The 24,296-nt window shown below is 45.2% G+C and overlaps 1 protein-coding gene across 1 annotated transcript in view; it reads right to left on the bottom strand.

The window, feature by feature from the left end:
* LOC126212749 (uncharacterized) overlaps positions 1–24,296 on the bottom strand; it is a 194,605-nt gene that overhangs the window by 34,092 nt on the left and 136,217 nt on the right. The window contains exon 8 of the mRNA XM_049940157.1: positions 22,040–22,324. Coding sequence (XP_049796114.1) covers positions 22,040–22,324 — 285 coding nt within the window. The remainder of the gene's footprint in view (positions 1–22,039; positions 22,325–24,296) is intronic.

The following is a 24,296-nucleotide window of genomic DNA, read 5'->3' as shown; positions in this document are numbered from 1 at the left end:
AGAAAAGGAGAGAACTAGAGGAGGGGAGAGAAGGAGAGAACTAGAGGTGGGGAGAAAAGGAGAGAACTAGACGAGGGGAGAAAAGGAGAGAACTAGACGAGGGGAGAAAAGGAGACAACTAGACGAGGGGAGAAAAGGAGACAACTAGACGAGGGGATAAAAGGGGAGAACTAGACAAGGGGATAAAAGGAGAGAACTAGACGAGGGGAGAAAAGGAGAGAAGTAGGCGAGGGGAGAAAAGGAGAGAACTAGAGGTGGGGAGAAAAGGAGAGAACTAGACGAGGGCAGAAAAGGAGAGAACTAGAGGAGGGGAGAGAAGGAGAGAACTAGAGGTGGGGAGAAAAGGAGAGAACTAGACGAGGGGAGAAAAGGAGAGAACTAGACGAGGGGAGAAAAGGAGAGAACTAGACAAGGGGAGAAAAGGAGAGAACTAGACAAGGGGAGAAAAGGAGAGAACTAGGCGAGGGGAGAAAAGGAGAGAACTAGAGGTGGGGAGAAAAGGAGAGAACTAGACGAGGGCAGAAAAGGAGAGAACTAGAGGAGGGGAGAGAAGGAGAGAACTAGAGGTGGGGAGAAAAGGAGAGAACTAGACGAGAGGAGAAAAGGAGAGAACTAGAGGTGGGGATAAAAGGGGAGAACTAGACAAGAGGATAAAAGGAGAGAACTAGACGAGGGGAGAAAAGGAGAGAAGTAGGCGAGGGGAGAAAAGGAGAGAACTAGACGAGGGGAGAAAAGGAGAGAACTAGATGAGGGGAGAAAAGGGCAGAACTAGACGAGGGGAGAAAAGGAGAGAACTAGAGGTGGGGATAAAAGGGGAGAACTAGACGAGGGGATAAAAGGATAGAACTAGACGAGGGGAGAAAAGGAGAGAACTAGACAAGGGGAGAAAAGGAGAGAACTAGACAAGGGGTGAAAAGGAGAGAAGTGGGCGAGGGGAGAAAAGGAGAGATGTAGGCGAGAGGAGAAAAGGAGAGAACTAGAGGTGGGGAGAAAAGGAGAGAACTAGAGGTGGGGAGAAAAGGAGAGAACTAGACGAGGGGAGAAAAGGAGGGAACTAGACGAGGGGAGAAAAGGAAAGAGCTAGAGGTGGGGAGAAAAGGAGAGAACTAGAGGTGGGGATAAAAGGAGAGAACTAGACGAGGGGAGAAAAGGAGAGAACTAGAGGTGGGGAGAAAAGGAGAGAACTAGAGGTGGGGAGAAAAGGAGAGAACTAGACGAGGGCAGAAAAGGAGAGAACTAGAGGAGGGGAGAGAAGGAGAGAACTAGACGAGGGGAGAGAAGAACTAGAGGTGGGGATAAAAGGAGAGAACTAGACGAGGGGAGAAAAGGAGAGAAATAGACGAGGGGAGAAAAGGAGAGAAATAGACGAGGGGAGAAAAGGAGAGAAATAGACGAGGGGAGAAAAGGAGAGAAATAGACGAGGGGAGAAAAGGAGAGAACTAGAGGAGGGGAGAAATGGAGAGAACTAGAGGAGGGGAGAAATGGAGAGAACTAGAGGAGGGGAGAAAAGGAGAGAACTAGAGGAGGGGAGAAAAGGAGAGAACTAGAGTAGGTGAGAAAAGGAGAGAACTAGAGGTGGGGGAAGAGGGTGGAGAAAAATTGTGTCACGAAATTTTAACCCTGGATAGCTGACCAGTAGGGACCAAAATTACTAATGCTGTGTAGGTCGACAACCCACCATTTTTAAACTATGGAAACATTGCGCCACACACTCCGATTGCCCGTGAGATTGCCCTACTGTCGTTCGTCAGTTGATGGGCAGCGCTATGGTTGTCGGTTCACACATATAAACCTCCCTCACCCCATCATTGCCCCAATGTGATACGCACACATGTCGAATAGGTTTTGCCGTTTGTCGCCACCTTATGTCAGAGGCATTCACCCGTAAGTTCGCTGCAGAGCACACACACGTCACCTGCGACTTGGTCACACAGTAAGCATGGCGGCACAATATTCGTTTGAAGAACAACAAAATATGGTTTTTGTTTATGGACTAGCCAACAGTAATCTGCACGAAGCTCGACGGTTCTATGAGGAACGGTACCCAGCAAGACACCACCCACACCCGCATCGTTTACAGCAATTCACTGGTGACTTGGTGAAACAGGCTTATTAGCAGGATATTGTGGTGATGCTGGAAGACCTCGAACACGACGGTACTGCATTTGACGAGACTGTTCCCGAGTGCTTCGACGTAACACCGACGACAAGTACTCGAGTGGTTGGACACGGCACGGAGGTCACTCTAGGAGGTTTTGAGGGATGACAGCCAGCATCCATTTACATTCCATCCTGTCCGAGACCTAAATCCTGCGGCGGACTATGAAAACAGGCTAGGGTTTTGCCGGTGGTTTCTGCAACGTGCTGTACGAGAATCAGACTTCCGCGCCATTGTGTTGCTTACTGACGAGTGCACTTTCCACTGGGATGGCCTATACACCACTCGAAATGTTCATTACTGGGCAAGAGGAAACCGTCACGTAACATACGTCCACAGACGCCAGGAACGAGTTTTGCTCAACATTTTGGCAGGCACTCGGGTGACCATCTGACTGGGCTGCTCCCTCTACCTCCTCGCCTTATCGGGACAAATTACCTTCACTACTTGCAAGAAACTCTACCCAACCTGCTGGAAGATGATCCTCTGGACGTACGGCTACACACGTGGTCGCAGCACGGTGCGGCATCTGCACGTAACAGTCGTGCTGTGTGCAAATATTTAAATGAACTCTCCAATGGCCAGATAATTGGCAGAGGTGCTCAGAAGACATGGCCACCACGATCACCAGACCTCACACCACCGGGCACTTTTTCCCGAGGAGATTCTTCAATGTTCTATTTCAACCACCCGGACGCGAACAAACTAGAAACAGAGAGGAATTAATGGATCACATTCAGCATGCCACCAATCACATCAGGGCAATGCCAGGAATCTTTGAAAGAGTGCGTCAAAACACCGTTCGATGTTACCCAGCTTGAGCCGCATCAGAGGGTCACCACTTCGTGCACCTGCTTTAAGTAAACAATGTCCTAGCTACAAAAAAAGCCAACACGATTTGTAAAGGACTTTCTGTACACGAACTAACAGCTGCTGACAGATTTTTTCCCGGTAGGTCTTATCGTGAAACAACAATTCACGTATCTGGACCCTAACGGATTTGCCCACAGGCCACCGGAGTGGAAGGCTGGTGCGCTACCACCGAGCGTACCAGCCGCCTCGGATACATCGCAATCTCCGCCAGGCACAGCATTCGCGGTCATGCACTGCCGAGAGCATCTGTCAACAGGGCAATCCTGCAGCCAATCAGAGCACGTGGCATCAAGTTTCCATCATTTAATAATTGTGTGTCGTCGGCCTACACTACATTAGTAATTCTGGTTCCTACTGTCATCAGCTATCCAGGGTTAAATACTTTGTGACACAGTTTTTCTCCACCAGAGAGAGAGAGAGAGAGAGAGAGAGAGAGAGAGAGAGAGAGAGAAATGGTTGTGTTGGTGGAATAGAAAGCTGTGAAGTGCCGGAGTGGGGTTTGGTAGGTGACATATAGGATCTAGCGAAGGTTGAGGCCAGGGAGGGTTGCGGGAATGTAGGATATATTGCAGAAAGAGTTAGCATACGCGCATTTCAGAAAAGCTGGTGTCGGTAGGAAGGATCCAGATGGAGCAGGCTGTGATGCAGTCATTTGACAGGACGCACATTAAGTCGGGTGGCGTGCTCATCAACTTGGTGGTCCAGTCGTCTATCGGCCACAGTTTGGCGGTGGGCATTCGTGCGGAAAGACGGCATGTCAGTTTCGTGTCGGTGTAATGTAGAACGCAGCACAGTGGTCCACATAGAATACAGTGTAGTGGTTATGAGTTACTTGTAGGCCACATGACTGCTTTCACAGGTAGCCTTGCATCTGGTGGGATAGGTGATGCTTATGACCACACTGGAGTGGGTGGTGGTGATGGTGTCGGTGGTGGTGGTGGTGGTGGTGGTGGTGGTGGTGAAGGTGGAGGTGGTGTTGGTGGTGATGGTGGTGGTGGTGGTGGTGGTAGGGTGTACGGGACAGGTCTTGAATCTATGTCTATTATTAGGATATGAGCCATGCGGTATGGAGTGGAGAAGGGATTGACGAGGATACTGTGCAGGTTCAGTAGGCAGTGGAATACCTATAAAATATCTTCATCCATCCCTCAACAACACCTGCTCCCAAAACCTTGCCTCATGGCACATATCCCTGTAATAGACCTAGATGTAATACCTGTCCTATACATCCACCACCATCTACACTAATCCAGTCACAAACATCACCTACCCTATCAGAGGCAGGGCTACCTGTGTAACCCGTCGTGATCGACATGCTAAGCTGCAACAACTGAGCTACATTCTACGAGGGCATGACAACTGACAAGCTGCCTGTCCACACAAATGGCCACTGACAAACTGTGGCCGAGAGCGAGCTCAGCCACACAGTTACTGAGCACACTGCCTGCCACGACGTTCTTCATTTCAATGACTGCATCGCATGCTGTGCCGCCCAGTGTGTGTGTGTGTGTGGGGGGGGGGGGCTGTTGGGTATAATGATTATTATACCAATAGACCGATTGATAGGTTAGCAGTTAATATTTTTCTGTTTTTCATGCACGTACTTCAGATATGTTACTGAGTCTGTGACAGGAATACTAGGAAACTGGACAGAGGATGGAGTGTATTCTCTACACGGTGATAGTTTATTAAAATAAATTTACTATAGGCTTCAAGAAACTTAGAGAAATGAACAGTAAGTTACACAAGCGCAAGCTGCTATATACTCCGGCCAGCATGGGAGCCCGATGTTAATACCACCACAATTCGCCGCCTGTCCTGTTTTACCAGTCTGACCAGCCTACGACATTCGACATCTTTAATGAGGGGCGGACAACCGACCCCACAACAACTGGACGTGGTTTCACCTCGGTTTTGCCACGTGTTGGAGACATTCACAACAGTATTCCTCGAATACCCGACAGGTCGAGCAGTTTCCAAAATGCTCCTGTCGAGCCACCGGACCTTCACAGTTTGGCCTCGGTCAAACTCGGATGAATCACATGCCTTCCCCATTCTACACACAGGCAGCACACTCATTGGGACCTGGAATCACTATACAGGGCGGGGGCCCTGAGGTCACAGCTAAAACAGCTTGATAAAACCAAGGCAGGCATACTTGCACTACAGAAAATGTTATGGAATGGACACGGTGTGCTCGATATGGGCACCCGGATAATTTTCTACCACGGTCCAGAGATCAACCACGAAATGGGTACAGAGTTCACAGTAAGACAAAAAATACATAGTGGGCGATTTTCTGGAATAACATCTAGAATGTCGACCCAATTCACAAACTATTCATTGATCAATGTACATGCATCCACAGAAGTAGCAGATGACCAGGACAAAGATGCCTTCTACGAGATCCTCGAGGGAGCCTACGACGGATGCCCTGGGCGTGATGTTAACACAATTGTTGGAGACCTCAATGCACAAACTGGGAAAGAAAATCATTACTGTCCAGCAATAGGAAACCATAGCCTCCATGAATACACAAATGATAACGGACACAGAATTGTTCAGTTTGCACTATAACATAACATGGCTGTAGGTAGTACTACGTTCTCACATAAAAGGATCCATAAAGCAACATGGTGTAACCCTGATCAGCATACCTTCAACCAAAATGATATGTAATTATTGACATCAGGCATTTCTCAAATTTATGAGTACTAGATGTATGCCTACAGAGGAGCTAATGTGGATTCAGGTCCACCACCTTTTAATTGTGAAACTAAGAGCTCGAACATCTTATGCACGGGAAGTGGAAGGCACATCTCATGAGAATCTTGCATTATACACTTCTATGGTAAGTAATACTCTGCTTCAGGAATGGAGTGCTTTCAGGCACTCACTCATTAAGGCAGCAGAAGAAGATCCAGGGACAGAAGGAAAGTCACCAAGGAATTCCTGGTTTGAGAAGACTGAAAGAGAGTAAGTCATGAGAAAACTTGGCTTATAGGAAAATGCTTGCTAAATCGTATACATGTGTAGTGGTAAGAAATTATCAGGATAAAAAGAAAGAAGAGAAGAAACAGCATTGGTAGAAGAAAAGGGAATGGGAAGGAAAGCAGACTGAGGAATCAGAGACAACTGGAAAAACAAATGATGTCAAAAAAATTTTATCAGAAAATTAATAGCCAAAGAAGAACATTTAAGCCACCTATTAATTTATGTAAATGTAAAATTGGGGGATTACTAACTCATGACCGAGAGACATTGGAGCATTGGGTAGAATATTTTAGTAAACTGTTGGATGCTCCAGAGGCACCTGAAGAGATCCTAATCCAGCCATAAGCAAATGATGAGCCCATAATACCCCCCCCCCCCCAAAAAAAAAAAAAAAAAAAAAAAAATCTCAAGAATACGTAGACTAAGCAATAGCCTGACGAAGAACAATAAAGCACCAGGGACTGATAATATACTACTAGAACTATTGAAAGCCAGAGGACTTGAGTTAAATTGCAATATATACAAGATTTTGTGCCTTGCCAGGGAAAAAGAAGAGTTGCCAGAAGAATGGAATGTACGGATAGTGTGTTTGATACACAAGAAAGGAGATAAATTTAAATGTAGGAAATACAGAGGCATAACAGATCTAAATATTTCATGTAAAGTGTTGTCAAATACCTTGTTTAGTAGGCTCTCACCCATAGCAGAAAACATTATTGGAAGCTGTTGCTGCGGTCTTCAGTCCAGAAACAGGTTTGATGCAGCTCTCCATGCTACTCTATCCTGTGCAAGCTTCATCATCTCTGAGTACCTACTGCAACCTACATCCTTCTGAATCTGCTTAGTGTATTCATCTCTTGGTCTCCCTCTACGATTTTTACCCTCCACACTGCCCTCCAATACTAAATTGGTGATCCCTTGATACCTCATAACATGTCCTACCAACCGGTCCCTTCTTCTAGTCAAGTTGTGCCACAAACTCCTCTTCTCCCCAATTCTATTCAATACCTCCTCATTAGTTATGTGATCTACCCATCTAATCTTCAGCATTCTTCTGTAACACCACATTTCGAAAGCTTCTATTCTCTTCTTGTCCGAACTATTTATCGTCCATGTTTCACTTTCATACATGGCTACACTCCATACAAATACTCTCAGAAACGACTTCCTGACAATTAAATCTATACTCGATGTTAACAAATTTCTCTTCTCCAGAAACGCTTTCCTTGCCATTGCCAGTCTACATTTTATATCCTCTCTACTTCAACAATCATGTTACTTTGCTGCCAAAATAGCAAAACTCATCTATTACTTTAAGTGTCGCATTTCCTAATCTAATTCCCTCAGCATCACCTGATTTAATTTGACTACATTCCATTATCCTTGTTTTGCTTTTGTTGATGTTCATCTTATACCCTCCTTTCAAGACACTGTCCATTCCGTTCAACTGCCCTTCCAGGTTGTTTTCTGTCTCTGACAGAATTACAAAGTCATCAGCAAACCTCATGGTTTTTATTTCTTCTCCATGAATTTTAATTCCTACTCCAAAATTTTCTTTTGTTTCCTTTACTGATTGCTCAATGTACAGATTGAATAACATCGGGGAGAGGCTACAACCCTGTCTCACTCCCTTTCCAACCACTACTTCCCTTTCGTGCCCCTCAACTCTCGTACCTGCCATCTGGTTTCTGTACAAATTGTAAATAGCCTTTCGCTCTCTGTATTTTACCCCTGCCACCTCCAGAATTTGAAAGAGAGTATTCCAGTCTACATTGTCAAAAGCTTTCTCTAAGCCTACAAATGCAAGAAAGTAGGTGTGCCTTTCCTTAACCTATCTTTTAAGATAAGTCTTAGGGTCAGTACTGCCTCACAGGTACCAACTTTTCTACGGAATCTAAACTGATCATCCCTGATGTTGGCTTCTACCAGTTTTTCCATTCGTCTGTAAAGAATTTGTGTTAGTATTTTGCAACTGTGACTTACTAAATTGGTAGTTTGATGATTTTCACATCTGTCGGCACCTGCCTTCTTTGGGATTGGAATTATTATATTGTTCTTGAAGCCTGAGGGTATGTAATTTGCCTGTCTCGTACATCTCTCTCAGCCAAGGGTAGAGTTTTGCTCCAAAGGCTACTAGTAGTTCTAATGGAATGTTTTCTCCTACTGGGGGGCCTTGTTTCGACTTAGACCTTTCAGTCCTCTGACAAGTTTTTCATGCAGTATCATATCTCCCAATTCATCTCCATCTATGTCCTCTTCCATTACCATATACTCCTTCCACCTTTCTGCTCTCCCTTCTTTGCTTAGAACTGGTTTTCCATCTGAGCTCCTACTATTCATAAATGTGGTCCAAAGGTCTCTTTAATTTTCCTGTAGGCAGTATCTTACATCTAGTGGTATATGCTCCTAATCCTTACATTTGCCCTCTAGCCATCCTCCTTAGCCATTATGCACTTCCTATCGATCTCATTTTTGAGACATTTGTGTTCCTTTTTACCTGCTTCATTTACTGCATTTTTATATTTTCTCCTTTCATCAATTAAATTCAATATTTCTTCTGTTACCCAAGGATTTCTACTAACCATCATCTTTTTACCTACTTGATCCTCTGCTGCCTTCACTACTTCATCCCTCAAAGTAACCATTCTTCTTCTACTGTATTTCTTTTCCCCATTCCTGTCAACTGTTCCCTTATACTTTCTCTGAAACTCTGCACAACCTCTGGTTTAGTCAGTTTATCCAGATCCCATCTCCTTAAATTCCCACCTTTTTGCAGTTTCTTCAGTTTTAATCTACAGGTCATAACCAATAGATTGTGGTCAGAGTCCACATCTGCCCCTGGAAATGTCTTACAATTTAAAACCTGGTTCCTAAATCTCTGTCTTACCATTATATAATCTATCTGAAACCTTCCAGTGTCTCCAGGCCTCTTCAACGTATACAACCTTCTTTCATGATTCTTAAACCAAGTGTTAGTTATGATTAAGTTATGTACTGTGCAAAATTCTACCAGACGGCTTCCTCTTTCATTCCTCACCCCCAGTCCATATTCACCTACTACTTTTCCTTCTCTTCCTTTTCCTATTATCCAGTCCCATATGACCATTAAATTTTCATCTCCCTTCACTTTCCAAATAATTTCTTTTATCGCGTAATACATTTTTTAAATATCTTTTTCATATGCAGAGCTAGTTGGCATATAAACTTGTACTACTGTGGTAGGTGTGGGCTTCGTATCTATATTGGCTACAACAAGGCATTCACTATGCTATTCATAGTAGCTTATCCACACTCGCGTTTGTTATTCATTATTAAACATACTCCTGCATTACCCCTATTTGATTTTGTATTTATAACCCTGTAATCACCTAACCAGTAATCTTGTTCCTCCTGCCACTTTTCTTTCTTTCACTCACGCCATAGTCCTGCAGCGATCGCAGGGTCGGCGTGGTTAGGACGGATTTGGCAAGGTTAGTTTTAGGGGCGTCCGGATGCCCTTCCTGCCGCCACATCGTACCCCCAAGGATGGAACCAGTGTACCCCAACTGTCTGCATCTGGTATAAATCGTGAAATAGCGCGAATGTGTTTCAAATGTCTGTGACGCGTGTAACTGAGGCGGAACGTGGCGACCAGCACGGTATTCACCTAGTGGGATGTGGAAAACCGATTAAAAACCACATCGAGGCTGTCTGGCACACCGGCTCTCATCGTCAATCCACCGGGCGGATCCGATTCGAGGCTGGCGCGCCAACCCGAGTCCAGGAAGCAGTGCGTTAGCGCTCACAGCTACCCTGTCGGGTATTGTTCCTGCTGCCACTGAACTTCACTAATTTCCACTACATCTAACTACCTGTCCATTTCCATGTCTAAATTTTCCAATCTACCTGCCTGATTAAGCGATCTGACATTCCACATTCCGAACCGTAGAACACCAGTTTTCTTTCTCGTGATAACGACGTCCTCCTGAGTAGTCCCCGCCTGGAGATCCAAATGGGGGACTATTTTACCTCCAGAATATTTTATCCAAGAGGACACCATCATCATTTAACTATACAGTAAAGCTTCATGCCCTCAATCAATGTCAATTCAGACCAGATATTTACTCTCTGGCAAATAGAAGAAAAAACCCACAAATTTAATGTTGGTGTCCACAGTCTTTTGATTGATTTCATATTGGCATATGACACAATAAACTAGGCTAAACTTTAGGAGGCAATGCGGGAATGTTGGGTGCCCGAGAGGTCGGTGCGTTCGATAGAGGTTACCCTAAGGCACCTCCCGTGTAAGGTGTAATGCGGTCTAGGCTATCATTCCAGTTCCCCACACAAATTGGGCTAAGACAAGGGGATGGTCTTTCCTGCCTACTCTTCAACTTGGCACTCGAAAAAATGGTGTGTGAATGGGTATCCAGATAAGAGGTATTATCTACAAGTCCGTACAACTGTTTGGATATGCAGATGATTTGGACCTAAGGAGTAGAACATTTAGAGATCTACAAAATGCCTTCTGAGCTCTAAAACTGAGAGCAAGGAAGATGGGCCTGAAAAGCAATGAAGGAAACACCACGTATATGTATAACAGTACAACTCAACCTTTGCATAACACAGTAACCCTCGATGGAATGAGTTCTGAGCAACTGGAATGTTTCACTTACCTGGGCACAAAGATAGAAGCAAATGGCAGCATTTCCACTGAAATTATGGCCCACATAAGTGCTTCTAATCGATGTTATTTTGGAATGTTGCAACATTTTAAGCCCAAGTTTCGATCACGAGAGACTAAGTGCCAACTCTATAAAACGCTGATATGCCCAGTACTGGAGTACGGTTCAGAGTCGCGAACAATAACTGTAGTAACACTGTTCACGTTACGTCGCACTTCACTTAGCGTAGACCGGGACTGTGTCCTAGGCATGCCCGATGTTAACTCACTGGGCACGGCCCGTGCTGCCGGAGTTGTTGTTGTTCTTGTTGTTACGCCGGCAGAGGTCGCGTCCGAATTCTCGCGTGCCCTCTGGTGGACGGGACTCTACTTGCGGCAACTACCGCCCGTGACGTGCCGTGCCAATGTGCACCTCCCGCGATCTTTCTGGTGGCTACTACACTCCTCCTCCTTCGGGGGGTGAAGCCACTGTGATCCACTGCATCGGAAGGTGGAGCGTCGGGCAGGAGCGATGACCTCCACATCCATTGGATGGCCGGAGTCGAGGGGATCTGCCAACCCTCGAGCCGGAACCTTCGAATACGGCTGGAAGTGACCCACACGAAGAGGCCCCCGTCGTCCCACAACTGGAGCTCGGGACAGAACGGGTGACAAGCTGTCGAACTCCGGATCCTGTTCCACCTTGGGAGGGGCAAGACCCAGTGGCGGGGACGAAGGGGAAGGGACGACCACAGGTGAACTAGCCCCTTGAGAAACCGGGCCTGCTAGGGAGGCCGGCTCTCGCTGGGGCATCTCGAATGATGTCGATGCCGGTGCTGGAGCTACTGGAGGCTGCCAAGGCTGAGAACCATCGCAGGGCAGCAGAGTCACAGCGGGGAGGGGAGGTAACGTCCCCTGAGAAACCAATACAGGTACCGGCAATGGGGAAGCCGGTGTCCGAGAGGTCGGAGGGTGGGTGCCCGAACGTGGACGTAGCTGATTTTGGCGACGACGTACCACCCGATCCGCCGCCTGCAAGGTATAGAGCCGGCGGCCATTTCGGCACAGGACCACCGCCGGTATCCAATGTGGATTGCGACCAAATCCACGGGCCCAGACCGACATACCCAGTGGAAAGCCAGGTACTCCGTTTTGTGAAGACTGGCGAGGACCGGGCCGGAGGAGGTGCAGCAGAGTCCTAGGTTGACGCCCATGGAGGAGCTTTGCGGGGCTGCGTTCGCCCATTGGTGTGGTCCGGTATGCCGTCAAGAAAAACGTCAAGGCTTCCTCTGCAGGAAATTCGTGCACATACTTTTTCATCGGTGTCTTAAATGTGCGCACCATGCGCTCGGCTTCCCCATTCGATTGTAGATGGAAGGGGGGAGAGCAAACGTGCCGAATACCGAAGTGCCTACAAATATCCTGGAAGGTCTGCGAAATAAACTGCGGTCCATTGTCTGAGACCAGGGTGATTGGCAGACCTTCCACAGAAAAGATTTTTGCTAGTGCCTGGATTGCAACTTCTGAAGTGGTTGAGGAGCAGCGAACCACATATGGGAATCGGGAATAAGCATCAATGACAATGAGCCAAAAGCCATTGAGAAACGGGCCCGCAAAATCGATGTGAACACGTTCCCATGCTTGGGTTGCCGGCGGCCATGAAGAGAACGCTGCCCTGGGAGATGCTTGTTGGCTCGCACACTGGAAACAGGCGGCCACTACTAAGTGCTCGATTTCTCTGTCAATACCGGGCCAGTACACATGTCTGCGAGCCAAGGTTTTAGTACGGGAAACACCCCAGTGCCCCGCATGTAATAACGTGAGGACCTCCCTTCGTAAACCTGCAGGAACAACCACACGAGGAGCTGTATCATCGGTAGCCAGAAGGAGAACTTCTTCCAAGACCGAGAGGCGGTCTCGTAGAAGAAAATAATTACGAAGAGGGTCCGAGGCCCGGCCCGGAGGGCGGGAGGACCACCCCTGCTGAATGAGGTGAACTACTTGCCGGAGAACCGGGTCAGCCGCCGTGTCCCTGGCGACTCGAGAACTAGTGATCGGGAAGCCATCAACTGCTTGGCGGGACACCACATCCAAATGAAAACACACAATCTCCTCTCGATCGAACATAGGATCCGGGCCCACCGGAAGACGGGAAAGAGCGTCGGCGTTGGCAAGCTGTCCTGTAGGGCGAAAATGAATGTCATAATGGTACTTAGAGAGGAACAAGGCCCAGCACTGTAGTCTGTGGGCCGTCCTATCCGGAATCTGAGAGGCGGGGCCAAATAACGATATTAACGGCTTATGGTCAGTGATTAACTGAAACTTCGTGCCGTACAAGAAAGGGTGAAACTTGGAAACAGCGTAGACAATGGCCAAAGCCTCTTCTTCCACCTGGGAGTAATGGGCCTGCGCGGGACTAAGCGTTTTCGACGCAAACGCCAGTGGTTGCTCGGAACCATCGGTGTTGCGATGGGCCAGGACCGCCCCCACCCCATACTGCGAAGCATCTGTAGCCAGGACCAACGGCTTATGGGGATCAAAAGTAGCCCAACAAGGGGCTGACGTGAGGAGGCGTGAGGAGGCCCTTCAACGAGGTGAACGCTGGCTCGCATGCAGGCGACCAATCAAAAGGAACACCCTTGTGCAGAAGGCAGTACAGGGGGTGGGCTATAGTGGAAGCCCTGGGAATGAACTGGTGGTAATAGGCTATCTTGCCTAAAAAAGCTTGTAACTCTTTCAGCGAAGTGGGCCGAGGAAGGTTGACGATACCTCGGACCAAACTTCCTAGTGGCTGGATGCCGTGCCGAGATATGGTGTAGCCCACATACTCAATGGATGGTTGGAAGAAGGTTGACTTATGCAGGTTGCAACGCAAGCCCACAGACCTGAATTTGAGAAAGAGGGTGCGAAGGTTGTGCAGGTGTTCCTTCGTGCTGCGGCCTGTGACAATTATGTCATCCAGGTAATTAATACAATGAGGGATTGTCGAAGTGACATGCTCAAGATAACGCTGGAATATCGCCGGGGCACTGGATATTCCAAAAGCCAACCGCTGGTATTGGTAAAGGCCAAACGGGGTGTTGACGACCGCCAGCCGTTTGGAGTCCTCATCAAGTGGTATCTGATGATAAGCCTCCGACAGATCGATTTTCGAAAAATATTGGCCTCCCGCCACGGCGGAGAACAATTCATCAGCACGAGGCAAAGGATAGGTGTCCACCACCAATTGGGAATTAATGGTGGCCTTGAAATCGCCACAAAGATGTAAGTTTCCCGAGGGCTTCTTGACAATAACAAGGGGCGAAGCCCACTCACTGGAAGAAATGGGAAGAACGACCCCTAGGGCTGTCAGCCGGTCTAGCTCTTCCTTTACCTGAGGGCGGAGAGCCAAGGGGGTCTGTTTCGCGCGGAGAAAACACAGGCGAGCCGACGCCTTCAACGTTAAGTGAGCTACAAAATTGGAAACACGCCCCAGGCCCTCCTCAAAAATATCTGGAAAGTCTGAGATCAAAGATTCCAATGAGTGATAGGGAACATCTTCGGAGACCAACTGTATGGTGTCAGCGATAGAAAAACCGAAAGCTTGAAAGGCATCCAGGCCAAAAAGGTTGGCGGAGCTCGCATCACTGACAACAATAAAAGTAATAGGCCGAGTGACTGATTTGTACGTCACGTCGGTAGTGAATTGACCCAGTAGGGGAATGAACTGTTTACCATAACCGCGTAGACGCCGGTAAACTGGCGCCAACGGTGGCGACCCAAGGTCGGAATAAGTTTGTGCATTCAACAACGAAACTGCCGCGCCCGTATCTACTTGCAGTTGTAACCGGCGCGACCGAACCGACACCTCGATAAAGAGTTTGCATGCCGATGTGTCGGGAGCCTGGCCTGATGAAATTTCCTGAATGTCAACGTCCATGTCCTCTGTACTTGCTTCCTTCGATTCTTTCGAGGCTGAGCGGCAAACTTTAGCAATGTGACCTTTTTTATTACATTTGCGACAAACGGCCCAACGCCGGGGGCACTCTGACCGATCATGAGGTATATAGCACGACGCACAGGACGGCAACAGGGGCCGGCGGCCGGAATTCTGTTTACGCGCCGTGAGGGAGTGGTTGTAACGGCCGGATTGTACCGCTCGCACGTCGTCCACCCCGGACACAGTGGATGCGGCCGCGCCGCCCTGAACCTCCACGACGTCGCACCACGCTTCCAGCTGTTGACCTGCCGCGTGAGAGACTTCGTACGATTGAGCAATGGACAGGACTTCCTCGAGGGAAGGGTCTTCTAACTGCAGGGCCCGTTGCCGGACCTCCCTATCAGGGGCCGAACGAACAATGACGTCGCGTACCGTAACGTGGGCATACGACTCTCGCGACTGCTCCGTGACAAAATGACACTTGTGACTAAGACCGTGCGGGGTAGTGGCCCACGCCCGGTAAGACTGATGAAGCTGTTTCTCGCATTGATAGAACTCGACCCTAGCCGCCACAACATGCGTGCGGCGGCGATAATATGAAGACAGCAACGAACACAATGCGTCAAAAGACAAGGACGAGGGTTCCTGCAACGGCGCTAGCTGCCGCAAAACTTGATACGGCGAGGGAGATATCCGAGACAAGAAGAGAGCACGACATACCTCCGCATCGGCAACATGAAACGCCTGGAAATGCTGCCGAAGGCGATGTTCATAGGCATCCCAATCCTCCACCGTCTCGTCATACGGGGGAAAGGGAGGGGGGAACTGCGCCGAAGCAGACGGCGTGGAGAGCAATGCCGGAAGCACTTGTTTCGTGGTGGCCACGAGCTCCGTCTGCTGCGCCACCAAAACCCGCACCAAATCCTCCATGCCGTGGAGAAGCTGCGAAACCGGAACAACGACGCAACACGCGAAAGAATGACCCTACTCGTCGCCAATTGTGTAGTAACACTGTTCACGTTACGTCGTACTTCATTTAGCGTAGACCGGGACTGTGTCCTAGGCATGCCCGATGTTAACTCACTGGGCACGGCCCGTGCTGCCGGAGTTGTTGTTGTTCTTGTTGTTACGCCGGCAGAGGTCGCGTCCGAATTCTCGCATGCCCTCTGGTGGACGGGACTCTACTTGCGGCAACTACCGCCCGTGACGCGCCGTGCCAATGTGCGCCTCCCGCGATCTTTCTGGTGGCTACTACAATAACAAAGCAGGTTGAAAGTAGACTGAGATCACAACGAAAAGGAAAATTTTTAGACCTGTGCATGAAAATGGGAGTGGGAGAAGGCGAAGGAATGACGAGCTTTATGACTGCTATAAGCAGGATGATGTGGTCAAGTTCATAAAGTTGTGTAGATTGAATGGGCTGGACATGTAATATGACTTGAGTCAGATCCTGCCAGGGGAGCCTGCTGCAGTGAATCTGGAGGAAGAAGAGCAAGAGGACGACCAAGGTTCAGATGAAGTGATCAGGTTGGAGAAGATGCTCCCCGAGTCGGTTGCCGTAACTGGAGGTCTACAGCGAAGTCCAGATAGGAATGGGGGAAAATTATCACGGAGGCCAAGTCCCATCCTTGGGCATAGTACCAACAGAATAATAATAATAATAATAATAATAATAAAAATAATAATAATAATAATAATTCAGCAATGATATAAATGTGGCTTTCGGAACAGACAAATGTAAGAAAAATAGCATAGTCAAGGGAAAACACACTAAACAAGAATATTACTTATTGGATAACCACAGCGACTGCATAGAAACGATGCAAAAAACAGATGCCTATAAATATCTAGGATACAGGCAAAAAATAGGAATAGATAACACAAATATTAAAGAAGAACTAAAAGAAAAATATAGACAAAGACTAACAAAAATACTGAAAACAGAATTGACAGCAAGAAACAAGACAAAAGCTATAAATAATTATGCTATACCAATATTGACCTACTCATTTGGAGTATTGAAATGGAGTAACACAGACCTAGAAGCACTCAATACACTTACGCGATCACAATGCCACAAATATACAATACATCACATACATTCAGCAACAGAAAGATTCACATTAAGCAGAAAGGAAGGAGGAAGGGGATTTATCGACATAAAAAACCTACATTATGGACATCTAAAAACTAAGATGATGTGACTTACCAAATGAAAGTGCTGGCAGGTCGACAGACACACAAACGAACACAAACATACACACAAAATTCAAGCTTTCGCAACAAACTGTTGCCTCATCAGGAAAGAGGGAAGGAGAGGGAAAGACGAAAGGATATGGGTTTTAAGGAAGAGGGTAAGGAGTCATTCCAATCCCGGAAGCGGAAAGACTTACCTTAGGGGGAAAAAAGGACAGGTATACACTCGCACACACACACATATCCATCCACACATATACAGACACAAGCAGACATATTTAAAGACAAAGAGTTTCATATGGACAGGTAGACAATTTAAGAAAATTCTTTATAGAACGAGCAGAAACTAGCAAAATACACAAAGCAATCACTCAGATAAATACATCGGCTAAACCACTGAAATTTCATAACCACTTCTACAACCCTTTAGATCACACAACATCAACAGATACGAAGAAAGCAAATTGAAAAAGAAAACACTACATGGCAAGCACCCGTATCATCTAACACAGCCACACATCGATCAAGACGCATCTGACACATGGCTAAGAAAAGGCAATATATATAGTGAGATGGAAGAATTCCTGATTGCAATACAGGATCAAACAATAAAGACCAGATATTACAGCAAGCATATTATTAAAGATCCCAATACCACAACAGATAAATGCAGACTTTGCAAACAACAAATAGAAACAGTAGATCACATCACAAGCGGATGTACAATACTAGCAAATACAGAATACCCCAGAAGACATGACAATGTAGCAAAAATAATACATCAACAGCTTGCCTTACAACATAAACTTATAAAACAACACGTTCCCACATACAAGTATGCACCACAAAATGTACTGGAGAACGATGAATACAAATTGTACTGGAACAGAACCATTATAACATATAAAACAACACCACATAACAAACCTGACATCATACTCACCAATGAAAAGAATATATTACCACAACTAATCGAAATATCCATACCCAATACAACAAATATACAGAAGAAAACAGGAGAAAAAATTGAAAAATACATCCAACTGGCTGAGGAAGTCAAGGGCATGTGGCATCAGGATAAAGTTGACATTATACCAATTATACTATCAACTACAGGAGTCATACCACACAATATCCACCAGTACATCAATGCAATACAGCAACATCCAAACTTATATATACAACTACAGAAATCTGTAATTAATATAATAGAGGGAAACATTCCACGTGGGAAAAATATATGTAAAAACAAAGATGATGTGACTTACTGAACGAAAGCGCTGGCAGGTCGATAGACACACAAACAAACACAAACACACACACAAAATTCAAGCTTTCGCAACAAATTGTTGCCTCATCAGGAAAGAGGGGAAGGAGAGGGAAAGACGAAGTTGTGTGTGTGTTTGTGTTTGTTTGTGTGTCTATCGACCTGCCAGCGCTTTCGTTCGGTAAGTCACATCATCTTTGTTTTTACATATATAGAAATCTGTAATTATTGATACATGTTCAATTACCCGAAAGTTCCTAAATGCAATGTAACATACACCGTACAGTTAAAAGGAAGTCACGCTAGATCAAGGTCCGTGTCACTTTCCATTTTTAACCAGACATAACATCTGAGAAAGGAAAGATAATAATAATAATAATAATAATAAGAAGAAGAAGAAGAAGAAGAGGATGTAATGTATGTGTCTTGACTATCGGTCATTCCTCGCCAGGTAATGTTGCTATTGCTTGGAGGGGTTTATATTGACAGTAGATCTGTGGTCATAATATACTGGTTCATCAGTGTATTTCTCCCTGCTTGAGGGTGGACTTTTTGTAGTATTTTAAATGTGCCAGTCTGCTAATCAACACCTTCTATATGTGGTGAATAGCAATTGTGATGATATTTATACAGATGATCACATGCACATTATAATACGTGTTAAGTTATGCTAGACAATACAGTATTTTCTGTCACAAAATACTGTGTAGTTAGTTTGTTTCACGGTCAGACGGAAAGCAACAAAATTCCAAATGTGGGCGCTGTGAGCTAAGAAGCTCGACTTCATTGTCACTCAACTGACAGCTGTGCACTGCGAGAAGAAGCCATCATCATTGTGGCCGTTTATAGTGCCTATTATTAAAATATGAAATTATGTTGTTACTGAAACAAAAAGTCAATGTGAATGTTTAAATGTAAGTGGTCTCCTGTTATAGTAGACAACAGTTTCAAAACACTGTAATGGATTTGTTATACAAAAATTGTATGCCTTAATTGTGTATTTCATTTACAAGTATTCCCTTTGAAGAAGGTACTAAACTGTCCAACTGAAACAAGAGGATTTAAATGGAAGGACTGAGTGATATTTTGACTACATTAAATAACCACGATGTGTCGTATCTTTGAAGTACTACTTATGGCAACCGAAAATTTGTATTACGAGTGATCTTTGTAAAATGAGAATATTTTGTCTAAGAATTATGATAAAAGGTTAAGTCACGGTACCCTAAAATATTATTAGGGTTAAAAGAGAATGTTATTTACGCAATCTGACACAACGTACAAGCACGCACACACGGACAGCTGTGATCTTTACTGATCTTGCTCACAGTGTGTCATCTGTGTGAACCATAGCTATAAAGAACCACTGAATCTAGATTATGTTAATTTAATGAGATTTGGCTTAAGTACTGCTCATTAATAATATGAGAGTTTATGCCCCTGATCCATAGAAATGATGGCCATCAAACTTATAAATTTTTCTGAAGAGATGACAAATATTGTATCCGGGAGTAAAAGGGTTAAACAATCTAACAAGAGTTAATGTCTTACTCTTACAGGTCATATATGCAGAGAAGAAAACGAAATTCCTGGATTTTTCCCACATTTCCCAGTTAAAAATACATTTTTTACTGGGTGAAATTACTTCTTTCCCAGGCGAAAACACACTTTTCCCGAGGTGAAAGTACATTTTTTGTCCAAGTTAAGTGACAATACACCTTTATTCTTATCAATATCTTGAATGGTAAAGGTTTTATGCACCAGTCTAGAACTTAATATCACTCTAACAAACGAAACCCATCAAAACACAACGTGTTTTGGAAAGATCTTTGATACAGGACAGCACGTACACTGCCTATTTTCGAATTATGAAAAGTGTAAATACAGCACGCAGTAGGTTACAAAGCACTGGAATCGAGACTGAGATACACTTTTGTCATTCAATGACAGCTCGTGTCACGTGACCTCACCTGTCAGTTAGCATTAGATATTAAGAGCACAGGACATGTGATGTAGTCAGTCAATAGCATGAACACAGAAATATGGAAAGTTTATGGTTTAAATTCATATACATCCAGTATAGCTACAAGAAAAGCTAATCTTTCACATATGATACTGGTCTTTTTTAGTGTGTGTTATCCTTTAATCAATATATTAATATCAATGAAGTCCCATGCTGCTTAACAGAGCATTGGGGAACGATGCGGGAGACCCGCACCACTGACTAGGCAAAGTCTTAATGGAGGTGGTTTGGCCGTTGCCTTCCTCCGACCGTGATGGGGATGAATGATGATGACGAAGACGACACAACAACACCCAGTCATCTCGAGGCAAGGAAAATCCCTGACCCAGCCGGGAATCGAACCCGGAACCCAGTGCTCGGGAAGCGAGAACACTATCGCGAGACCACAAGTGGAGGACCCTTTAAGATATATCAAACACAAATATGCCAGTCAAATTTTAAATAATAGTTGGTATTCGGGGTTCAAAATTTTTCTCTGTGGCTGGTCTTCAAACTGTTGAGCTCTGAATGAGAGTCAAATGCTCTTATTTCGAATGTAACGCTTCTCAGACCACCACTCACAATAATTTCTCACAACCTGTTTCAAATGCGATATGGCCCGTAATTGGTCACTCTTCTTGAAACCTTAAACGTGATTGATTTTCCGAGCAATTTCAATCAATATTATGAACATCACTGTGTCTAGAAGTTCTACTATGGAAAATGAACTGCTACGTTTAGCAGCAGTTGCAGCTGATTTCTGTATCCCCAGGAATACTTGCAAAATATAAATGTAAAATAAATGAGAATTGTGATTAATTAAACTTTTTTGCTGGGAATTGTAACTTACTTTACAGAATACATTACACTTTTCCCTGGCACCAAATGAGTTGTGTATGTCCTTCCAGTGGGTTAATACAACTTGTTTTATGTTTATTAGTACTTAATTCCTTAATTTAACTACAAGTATTTACACAATTTACTCGATGTGTTTATAGAGATGTTGTCCACAGCAGTACTATTGATTACCGTAACTGTTGTTATAAATTGTACGAAAGAGAATCAATTCATATTAAATAACAAGAGATTTGAGTATAAATGTATAATAGATTTGCCCCGAACATTTAAATTAAAATGTTCTTTTAAGATTACAGTACATGTGCATGTTATTTTGTTTAGAAGTTAAAAACTTTGATAATGTACATAATTATTTCATAAATAACTCAAAATCATGAGAGGGCGCCCACAGTATCATGACTATGAACTTCCCATCAATCCTATTTGTACAGCACAAACTTCAAAAATCGCTGCAAAATCAGAGGGCGGCAACTCTAGCTTCCACTTCACTTTTCAGAGTAGTTCACAGTCTCTGGATAACTCCAAATTCAAATGTAAATTTCTAACTCAATTTGGGGAAAGTGAAACAAAACGAAATGCACAACTGTGCTTAATAAATAGAGAAAGGAGATTATTGCCACACACATATGCTAACCAGCCAGGCAGCCATATTGCACGCACCAATTCCACGCGATCCATCAGACTGCTCGGGATTTCTGTGTTATCAGCAACCGATGGCTGCCATTCGCCCACACGCGTGTGGTCTACGAAACGATCGATAGTTCGTGTGACAATTCCTGGGTTCTTCCCAGATTTCCCAGGACGTATAAACCCGTATCACCGTATTATCCCTCGACGACGTAATTGATAGAGAACGATTGTGAGATGTTACTTGAGTTGACTGGATGCCAATGTTGTGGAACGACCTGATCAGTTTAATCGCATCTCATTATTAACGAGTTACTGTACGTGTATTGTTAATACGACCAAACCTAATGCGGACATCTATTGAACACCGTGTAATTGAGACAGTGTCAATACTGCCACACAATCTATCCTACTTCACACTGTCATCACTGACATTATAATACAATTTATATATAGCGAGCAACTACCGTCAAACCGGTGACTCGTCAGTTCCCGACCCTTACCTCTTCTTGTTGGGAACGGGCGTCGGAGAGCTGCCGCCAGCGTCCGCCGCAGGAGACTCCCTCAACTCCAGCAGGCTCTCCACAGTCCTCCCGGTGTAGACGGCGGCTCGCTTCAGCGGCTCGTTCAGTGGGAAGATCAGCTGCTTCTTCTGTTTCTCCAGGTCACAACAGTATGCCACATTTAATATTATTTTTCTGGCCTGGCTGTGGATAATCGATTTTTGTTTTCGACCGGTAACTGACGGTAGAGCCGGTGACAGGTGTGGAACTGCTCCGCCACACGTTCTAGAAGACAGTTTGAAAACGGCACAGTTAAATACGTTGCTGACGTGTACCGTATTTACTCGAATCTAAGCCGCACTCAAATCTAAGCCGCACCTGAAAAATGAGACTCGAAATCAAGGGGAAAAAAAAAAAAAATTCCGAATCCAAGCCGCACCTGAAATCTGAGACTCGAAATTCCAAGGGAGAGAAAAGTTTTAGACCGCACCTGCAAATCGAAACAAAACTGGTCCATTGTAACAAGAGACACAATTGAGGTCGAATGGATGAAGATACAGCTACAGTAGTTTGGTTCGAGTCATAAGCTTAGCAGTTAAGGTTTACCAGGTAGCTATTGCTACGCGTCAGGCGCTCCGTCCGTATTTATACGGGTACCCTTCCTTTTTCACGTGCTTCGTCTGGTTTGAATTGATTGCTTATTTTGCTTTGATCTGATAAGTGCCGTTCTCTTTCTGATAGGTATTTATGTCACTCTACGCTGAAAATGCATTATTGTACTGTATCGTGCATTGTTTGCCGCATTCTGATAACAAGTGTTTACGACCTGTCACCGTTTGCGGCGTGGCTCACTTTTGTGTGCGCTACCACGGCTTACAATTAAAAAAGAGAGGAATTGTCTCATAAGCACAACAATGGCAAGAGACTGCTATTTCCAGAATGAGAATTTCACTCTGCAGCGGAGTGTGCGCTGATATGAAACTTCCTGGCAGATTAAAACTGTGTGCCCGACCAAGACTCGAACTCGGGACCTTTGCCTTTCGCGGGCAAGTGCTCTACCATCTGGGCTACCGAAGCACGACTCACGGCCGGTACTCACAGCTTTACTTCTACCAGTATCTCGTCTCCTACCTTCCAAACTTTACAGAAGCTCTCCTGCGAACCTTGCATAACTAGCACTCCTGAAAGAAAAGATATAGCGGAGACATGGCTTAGCCACAGCCTGGGGCATGTTTCCAGAATGAGATTTTCACTCTGCAGCGGAGTGTGCGCTGATATGAAACTTCCTGGCAGATTAAAACCGTGTGCCTGACCGGTTCTGCAAGGTTCGCAGGAGAGCTTCTGTAAAGTTTGGAAGGTAGGAGACGAGATACTGGTAGAAGTAAAGCTGTGAGTACCGGCCGTGAGTCGTGCTTCGGTAGCTCAGATGGTAGAGCACGTGCCCGCGAAAGGCAAAGGTCCCGTGTTCGAGTCTCGGTCGGGCACACAGTTTTAATCTGCCACGAAGTTTCACACTGCTATTTGTTGTTACTTACACTGCTGCTTTCTTTGGAGAGTTCTGGACGAGAGTTTAGCGAAAATTTTTCTCCGTTTGTAAATCTTTGCAGACGCCTCTTTAGTACATTGCATTCTGCACAGAAATTAGATTTATCTGAGATTTAAAAATCTAGTCAGTTGCTGTGGTTCATTTCTGACTGTATCACTATCAGCATATGAATAATACCAATATAAACATGACACGATGCGTATATTCTTCCGCGTTTACTGTTGTCTCACTCTAGTTTCGTAGTTTATTAGGCAGACGGGATTTAAATGAGATAGCAGCAAACACGAAAGAATACATGGCAAATGTTTACATTCTTCTACATTTTAATTTACTTACTGACACAGGGGTTTTGGCGCCAGTATTTATCTTTGTGGCTGGAAAGCATGCCTGTATAGCGCTACATATATTTGATGGCACAAGTTAGTTGTGGCGGCTACTACCAACCTTTTTTCAGAACTTCTGCTTACTTTGCACTCGATTCTAAGCCGCAGGCAGTTTTTTTTATTACAAAAACGGGAAAAAAGTGCGGCTTAGATTTGAGTAAGTACGGTATTTGTATTTGGGCTCTGAAGAGCAACACTGCCACCAGTGCTCATTCGTGTGATTACTTCTTAAGAGGACAGGTGAGAAGGGTGAGACTGACTTTTTGAAGCCATCTGTACGGTGATGTACACTAGCGTCCCAGCTATCACGCCCGGCAGCCGTTCACCC

Source organism: Schistocerca nitens, chromosome 11, assembly GCF_023898315.1.
Source record: "Schistocerca nitens isolate TAMUIC-IGC-003100 chromosome 11, iqSchNite1.1, whole genome shotgun sequence".
NCBI classification, from domain to species: Eukaryota; Metazoa; Arthropoda; class Insecta; order Orthoptera; family Acrididae; genus Schistocerca; species Schistocerca nitens.
The sequence above is the reverse complement of the archived record's forward strand: the minus strand, read 5'-3'. Positions and strand labels throughout refer to the sequence as shown.